The sequence below is a fragment of the Lactuca sativa genome, chromosome 4 (assembly GCF_002870075.4).
Source record: "Lactuca sativa cultivar Salinas chromosome 4, Lsat_Salinas_v11, whole genome shotgun sequence".
NCBI classification, from domain to species: Eukaryota; Viridiplantae; Streptophyta; class Magnoliopsida; order Asterales; family Asteraceae; genus Lactuca; species Lactuca sativa.
Window position 1 is genome coordinate 119,097,569 of NC_056626.2, and position 8,548 is coordinate 119,106,116.

General features: G+C 30.7%; 1 protein-coding gene across 1 annotated transcript; it reads right to left on the reverse strand.

The window, feature by feature from the left end:
* Positions 1 to 2,274: 2,274 nt before the first annotated feature.
* On the reverse strand, positions 2,275 to 7,867 carry LOC111899648 (serine/threonine-protein kinase STY46). The gene is made up of 16 exons (XM_023895497.3): positions 7,437 to 7,867; positions 6,421 to 6,535; positions 6,076 to 6,140; positions 5,718 to 5,837; positions 5,422 to 5,476; positions 5,205 to 5,315; positions 5,025 to 5,075; positions 4,749 to 4,921; positions 4,392 to 4,499; positions 4,225 to 4,298; positions 3,918 to 4,093; positions 3,685 to 3,780; positions 3,475 to 3,555; positions 3,257 to 3,310; positions 2,999 to 3,133; positions 2,275 to 2,582 (listed from the first exon to the last, which is right to left on the reverse strand). The coding sequence occupies exons 1-16, from the start codon at positions 7,652 to 7,654 to the stop codon at positions 2,511 to 2,513; spliced, it is 1,704 nt and encodes a 567-aa protein (XP_023751265.1). The 5' UTR covers positions 7,655 to 7,867; the 3' UTR covers positions 2,275 to 2,510.
* Positions 7,868 to 8,548: the final 681 nt, after the last annotated feature.

The window sequence follows — 8,548 nt, forward strand, 5'->3', positions numbered from 1 at the left end:
CTGTCTCTCTCGTTCTCCCTTCAATCGCACAAAAGAACACAAGGTTCAACCCCTTTCCCTTTAATCGACTTGCAGGTTTGATGAGCGAGATGGAGAAGGGTGCGTGGGTTTGATGGGATTCACAAAGAAAACGAGGATTTATCTTCTTCTTTTTTCCGATTTGTAGGTGTGATTATAGTGCAGCGAATTAGTGGTGGTTTTAGTGGGTTATGGCGGCTGTTCTCACCAGACAAAGGGGAGGTTGGTTGATAGCAATGAACGTTGTGAATGGGAGTGTTGAAGGGTTAGCTGTAATGGTTGACGAAGGAGGTTGAGATGTGACTTCAATCGTCACGTCATCCAAGTTTTATTAGATGCTAAATGCTCGACTTTAGTCACTAATCCTAATATATAACCACTCACAAGTAAGATCCCAAACTAGGATGCTAATGTTCACAAATGAGAGAGAGAAAACTCATAAATAATAAAGCACACATCAGTCATGTCATATAATCTATATGTAATTTTGGTAAATAGTGCTCTTAATTTCTTTTCCCCTTTCATACAAAATTACATAACTAAATACTAGTAAACAATTGATATGCACACAAGGTGTTTGCATAAATGCTCTAGCAACATTCTGTCTTGTGATTTCTGTTTCTTGTAACTTTGCTTTCTGTGATTTGGTATTGTACATTTGAATGCTATTTGAATGCTATGTACAAAATATGGTTATAAACTTGACATTGATAGATGATTTTGTCTCCCTACTCTTGACTTGATGTTGTCTTGCAATACAATATGTTGTTGTGTTGTAGCTTGTAGGTTAACTATCAACTTGGTTATCTCAAAAGTGCCACAATCCATTTCAATTTAATTAGATACACAATACTTAAACTAAGAGTTTAAGATACAAGCGTGCCATACAATTATTTTTCACCAAAAAAATATGGGTTACCCTTATGAATATTCCTGGTTCCGCCATATCATCATTTTTTCCTTTATGTTGCATTTTTATGAGAAGAATGGACCAATGGGGAAGAAGAAGACTTTCAAGAAGTTGTATTTTTCATCGTTTGCACAAAACCTTCCATATCTTGAAGTTTAAAGATTTTTGTATTTTTACATATAGCGATGGTTATAAGTTTTAATAATATAGGATAACATAAACATAGATTAATCATACAACACTTCACTTTTTCTTGTAATCAATTTATACAACGTAGTGGCTCCTTATACCATATGAGCAACCATTTGCCGTTTATTTTAGTCATTGAATTAAACATGATTGCATAATTCATATAGAAGAATCACTTTTTTTTCTTAAACTGGGAAAGCGATGGGATGTGATATCATAGTTATGGTTTTCCAAATGATTGCAAACTAATGACCTATAATACTTAATATTATCGATTGTAGCACATTATAACACAAAATGATACTTAAAATGCTTGTAAAATATAACACTCAAAGTATGGTATGCATGCATGCAAGTAATTGATACAATATATATTATTATTAACCAATGTGGCTAATCTTTGTCTTAAATTGTACCTTGAGATCGATTATTTAGAATCAACCTCAAATATACCAACCTTTTGCTACTAATTATTATTATTTTATTTTATTATTTATTTTGAGTTTTGTGTTTTGCACAATTAACTCCCTTGTTCAATATTGTTCTGTTATACTCTTTTAATTATTTTTAACATTAAAAGCTTTATTATTTTTAACCAACTAATTTGTTTCATTTTAATCTCTAACAGTAAATATTAAATATTAAATTAGTAATGGTCATATGAATTTAATCTTCAAAGAGGACAATTAAATATTGTGCAACATCATAAAAATGAAATATAAACTCTAAATTTATGAGTACTCACTTTAATTTTGTATATCATAATATATTGATTTTTAATGCTATTGTTAGGTATTAGTATGCATATAAATGTTATATGTGTTTGAAAAACAAATTAAAAGATGGAGCTTTATAAAACATTTCACAACAATGGGTGTAAATTAGTTAACTTTAAAAAAGAAAAAACGTTTAAAAGCGCTCAATGATTAGGAAATATTTAAGTTAATATGTTTTTGTTTCATTAAGTTAATAGAAATAAGTTACATAACAAAAAAAAAATCTATAAATGAGGTCGTAGATACATTTAATCCGCACCATTCATATGCTATGTGCACTGTTCAACATGTCACGTTAAGTCTCAGATTTTTTCTAAATAATTTTTTTACATCATTTCTCACTTAAGAATAAAAACTATAAAGCTTTGGTAACCCATCAAGTTAAATAAGTCGAGCTCATATAAACAAGCCGATAAAATCCACTCAACGTAATTTTACACATCTCATCCTTCAAGTATTCTTCTATAAAATCAATAAACATTTTTTTTTCCAAGAGAAAGCCTTTTTTTTAAATGACTTTGGAATAAGGTACAACTTTTAATGCACAATGTACAAGATACTATCGTAAGGTGATTCAGTTAGAAACATCGTGTGAAAGAATGTTATAAATATGGTTTTCATTGATTGCCACGTCTAAGAACCGATAGGAATCCTTTGTCCTTGCGCCGATCATCTACTTCTTCTCCCACCTAAATACACCAAACTAATATCTTTTAATTTTGCTTTTTCTTTTAAGGCATTCTACTCTGAAAAATACCTAATTATATATATACGATTTTTTTTTTTATATTCTCAAAAGTCATACTTAGTCATAGAAATGATTTACAACATGGATACACACATATAATATCCTCCAAATTAGCTTTATTGTTAAATTTTATGAATGCGGGTTTGATGTATAGATTGGATTGTATTTTAGTTATATTGACATGAAATTTAAATTTAAGTTGTCAATCAATTATATTGTAAAGTTTATAGATTAATATCATATTTTTTTTGATAGTATTTCATGTTCCACATGAAAATTGAATCAATCATAATATGGAAAATATTTTACAACTAAAACATATATGAATCATGTGTTTGATTAGAGAGTGTAGTCTACCTCCTTAGCTATCTGATTTAGAATATCGATGATTTCCGTAAAATCAGGTCTCAACGTTGGGTCTTGCTGCCAGCATCTCTCAAGCAGCTCAGCAAGTTTCGGCAGTGTGTTTTTTGGAATAGTCGGCCGTAATCCCTGAAAATTGAAAATTCCCAAAACTCAATTTTTTCATTTAACCCTAAAATATGCAAAATCCAATCCATTTTTCATTTTCAGTTATTATTCCAACAAAATAACAATTTATCTGATATTAATTACCTTTTGAACAACACCGACAGCTGCTTGTAGTGGGGTTAAGTACTCGTATGGAAGCTGAACAACAAAAAAAAAAAAAGATAACATTCAACGTAAAATATTAAAGGTCAGAAAAAGTATAATTGTTTAATCACAACCAACAATAGTTAAGTGGGGCTATGATTTTATGTAACCAAATCGATGACTTTTTTTTTTTTTCTGAAGAGATAGATTATATATACCTTTCCTGTTAGTAACTCCCATAATACAACCCCAAAACTGAAAACATCCGCCTTGTGATCATAAGGCTTGTGCTCAATAACCTTCAAAATAAAAAGAAATATTGTCATTAGGGAAAACAAACCAAAAGAATATATATGTATCATACCAAATTAATTCATGTCCTCATTTATCTGTACAAAACTTAATGGAAAAAAAGAAAAAAAAATTACCTCAGGAGCCATCCATCGGTATGTCCCAGTTTCTGCTGTCATGACACCTGTCTGAGTCTTCACTCTTGCAACACCAAAGTCAGCTACCTTAACAACCTAAAAACAAAGTCTATACATATGAGTGTTTTGACTTTTTTTTTTTACAAGTTTGTTGTGATTTTCTCACATCATACTTTATAAATATCATTTATCCAGAAAGAAAGAAAGAAAGAAAGAAAGAAAGAAAAAGTTACTTCATGTTCATCCATGAGAAGATTTGCAGCCTTGAGGTCTCTGTGTATGATGTTATTTTGGTGTAGATAATTCATACCCTTTGATATATCAATTGAAATCTTGATTAATGTTGGAAGCTTAAAAGTACCCTTCTGCTTGTGTAAATAATCATACACACTTCCCCCACTCATGAATTCTGGTTCCACAAAAAGAAAATTAAATCATATTAAACTAAGAAATAGGAACCATATGATTTTTTTTTTTTTTTCAGTATTTCTCATAGGGTTAAATGCAAGAAATAGCAATGCAATTTTATGATATTATTACCAGTTACAATGCACAAGCTTGGAGGCTTAGTACATGCTCCTATGAACTGAACAACATTCTTATGTCGGACTTTCCTGTACATAACAAAGGGGAATCAGAATCAGAATCACTTACAATAGGGGTATTTTGGTCTTTTAAAAAAAATGAGGAAAGAAATTGACTTTTACCTCAAGATGTAAACTTCTTGGGCAAATTCTTTCTGCAAATCTGAGTTTACACGTTCAGTTTTAAGTATCTTGATTGCCACCTCTTGACTACGATATGTACCTTTATACCTAAATCAAAAAATTAACTTCAAATCCACATGTCACACAAATCAAAAATCCACCAAAATACTTTTGGTAAGAGTTAAATGCAAAATAAAAAAAAAAATAGTAACATGCTTCCATTAGTTTGTTTATTATACCATCTTACTTTCATTTCTTCCTATTACAACATTGTAGAAATAAAATGAAAGTATGATGATATTATAATTATAATAAAAAAATAATGAAAGTACATTGCTATTTCCTTCATTTACTTACAAATCTCCATATGATCCAGATGCAACTTTGTGATCAAGTATTAAGAATCGAGAATCAATTTCCCAAACATCAGTTCCATCATTAGGAATTGTTAAATTAAGTTGACTTGGCATTACTGTTTGATCCAGCTCACTTGAAGCAGATAATGATTGTTGATTTGGCCAACACCGTTTCTACATTAAATATAATTGAATTTGTATCAAAAAAAATATTTTTTATGATTTGTCATTAAAAATTACATAGTTTATATTAGTCTCATATATTGAAAGAGCATACCTCAAGCTTAAAAAGTTCTCTTTCTAATGCAGTTCGGAGTTGATCGGTTTCCTAGAAAAATGTACAACAAAAGTTAATGGGTGTTTCTTTTTTTACTTAATGCAAAAAGAACAAATTAATAAAGTTAATGTGAAACTTTTGACTTTAGACAAAAAAGTGAAGGGGTAGAAGTGAAAATACCTCATAAGGCCAACCATCAACAACAAAGACATCTAATGAGTAACGATCTACTGTGGAAAAAGCATGTGCTTCTTGGATGTTTAATCCTACTTCCGCAAGTAAAGCTGTCAACTGTAAATTTTAAAACTTTATAATTAAAAAATAGGACCCTTAAAATTTATTTATTTATTTATTTCAATATCTATATATCTTTACTACTAAGAGAATAAATAAGCACCTGACTTAGAAGCTTTGGTTTGTCCTCCATTGAAAAGGTAATTTCATGCATAGGCCTGTATAAGAAATTAAGAATTAACATAAAATAGTGTCACGAGATAAGATCTAGTCCATTTAATACAATGTTGTAATGTAACAGAATGAAATGAAAGTAGGATGTTGTAATATACAAGTAAATTAAAAGTAGATGATTCTTGTAGACAAACATGCTTCTGCTATTGCATCTATTAGACTATTACCATGGTTTAATTTTAATATCTAAAGTCAAAAAAAAAAAAAAAGTAAATGTTTTTATACCTGGGAAGAATTTGATAGCTATTTACAGCACTATCCCCATTTCGAATCTGAGACTCACTTGCTTCAAGTGCAAGGGCTTCAAGATTAGGTGATGACCCAAAGGCAGGTGGTGGATGAATACTGTTATAAAATTAATTATCATTTACCAACACAAAAGGGTGCAGAAAAAAAAAATTAAAAAATAAAAAAAAGATAACTAATTAGTAATGACTTAATGGGCCTATCAAATGGGCTGAATGAGGCATAAGAAGTCCATTAGAGTTTGACACTCAAGACAAGACATAATAGGTTGTACTGTGTCTTGTGTCTGACATGTATCTGACACTGATGTTAATGAGACAAAAATTACAATTTTTACCTTTGGTGTTTAGGAGAGCTGGAATAAACTAATTCATCAGAGCTTCCATCAGTGGTTGGAGAAACCTGTAAATAAACAACAACATTTAGACCTTCTAACCAAAGAGCTTATGTTTTCTTCTGTTAATAAATTCATTTGAAGTTCATGGAAAAAAAAGGTCACCATGACTACAAAGTCAACCCATGATGATGATGATGATAGTTTTAATTTTTAAATGTTCCCATCAATGAACAATGGAAAAGATGAGGTTTAACCAGTAGGAAATGGACATGATATATAAAGATATCAATAAATGCTCATATAAAAATTGTTGAAAATGTAGGTGAAATTGTGCATTTAGCTAACCTGAACTAGTCGAACCTCAAAAGCAGGTCTATTAGCAGGATCATGTGCTAGTTGTAATAGGCGCTTGTGCATGAGTACATCTTCAGCCCTTTCCACGTTTACATCAAGTGCATACCTTCAATTTCAATACAATGCAGCATATAAAATTCATCCGCTATCATTGCATTATCCAGTTCGTGTGTGTGTGTGTGTATTTGAGAAAGATTGTAGAGAGAATTTAGGTAGAAACTGATTAGACATTTCAACCCTAACTTTGAACGAAGAAAGAGAAAGGTAAAATTGGTATTATACATCATTACGCAAGAGCTAAATTAAAGATTAACTTGTGTAGTTTGTGTTCAAGGATATCTTGATTGAGTCAAGTGCATGTCAATTAAATAAAGCTTGTGTTCTCTGGGGAGGAAGAGAGGACACCACAATCATTGACAATTTGAAGCCAAAAAAATACGAACAAAAATTGCTTTTGATGATCGGTTGATGTATACGAAAACAAAGAAAATACAATCTCTTAGAAACGCCAAAATTAAAAAATTGTTTTATAAGCTGATAAGTTCAAACTCAAATTTGGCCCACATATTTTGCTGTTGCAATTCTATCCTTTTTCTATTCCGTTTTGATATATTTATTATATTGGTCTAATCTAGTTTTTGACTACTCTTCATTCTTCAAGCTAAAAGGACGACTGTATCGAGATAACAGAAAATCATTACATACATATAAAGTCAATAGTTAATTATATTTATGGAATTGGATGGAAAAATTAATGTAGACGTGAATCCATTGGTTTCTCCAAAACCAGTAAATCAAAACGCTTGACGAAGGTAATCCGGCGTAATCACCATGGGAAATGACGAAATCTCGAAGTTAACTCAGCTAATCGGAGTTGAAAAACATCAAATCTACATTTTACATGCCGAGTTACACACACAAACACACAGTCAAACATCGAAGAAGTACCTGATTTGGACTATATGATCTAACTGTGTACCACAAGAGTAAAGGTTTAATATACATACCTGGTGGGTAAACGATTAAAGTGAGCCAAAAGTTCATCATCAAACCCAGGTTCATTAGCTTCGTCGTTGCAAGACTCTTTGAGTCGGTGAAGAACCTCATTGTAAACCTCTAGCTTTTTCATCTGCTGCCGGTTACCGTTACCACTGTTCGCCACCGTGCGCGGCGGCGATGATTCCGCACTTCTACTACTACAGCTCTCGTTACTTTCCATAACCATAACAGTTTTACTGATATTTTCACCAGAAATCTAAATCAATAAAAAAAATACTCCAAAACCGCTTTCAGATTCAACAATATCACTCTATGAAGATTTCGAAAGCGCAATTCTAATCCAACTCCCGCTGCTCATCATACTTCTCTTTCTCTTTCTCTTTCTCTCTCTTCTCTCTCTCACATAATTTCTGAGCTTTTTCTCTCTTTATATATATAGACATTATTGTGTGTGTGAGAGAGAGAGAGAGGGGGTTTCTTTTCCTTTTTAAAATGATTAACGGCGGATCTCTTAACATCCGAGTCGAATCATCTTGACTCGGCTCCTTTCTTAATTGCAATAAACAATAATATGATTTTACTTATTTTTAATATGACCTATGGACAATAAAAATCATTATTATCGTTGTTGTGTTTTTAAAATTGATAACTTAGATAATTGATTAATTGGTAAAGATATCCGCTCTTTACATAAGTCTAGTTTTGGTAACGGGCTATATTTATCACGCTACAATCAAAATTATTATCATCATAGCTCATCTTATATACATCACATAATAACTTGAAAAATAAGAATTTTTTTATTTTATTCATATCTAGTCACTAGATTATTTTTTGTGTTTAATTTATTTATAAATTATTTAAAATTATTTACATTTTACATTTATAATCGGTTATAATCAGTCATAAAAATAAAATATGGCCAATTTAAAATAAATCATGAGTAAATAAAAAAAAATCAGTCACTAAAAGTGAATAAAATTGAAAAATTGTTACCAAAAATCTTATGTCACAATTTATTTTAAACAATTAACCATGTTTTGTTAAGGGTGTCCAAATTTGTTGCCTGTCTATAGGGATTTATATTTACTACATATAAAGATTTATATTTACTACATAT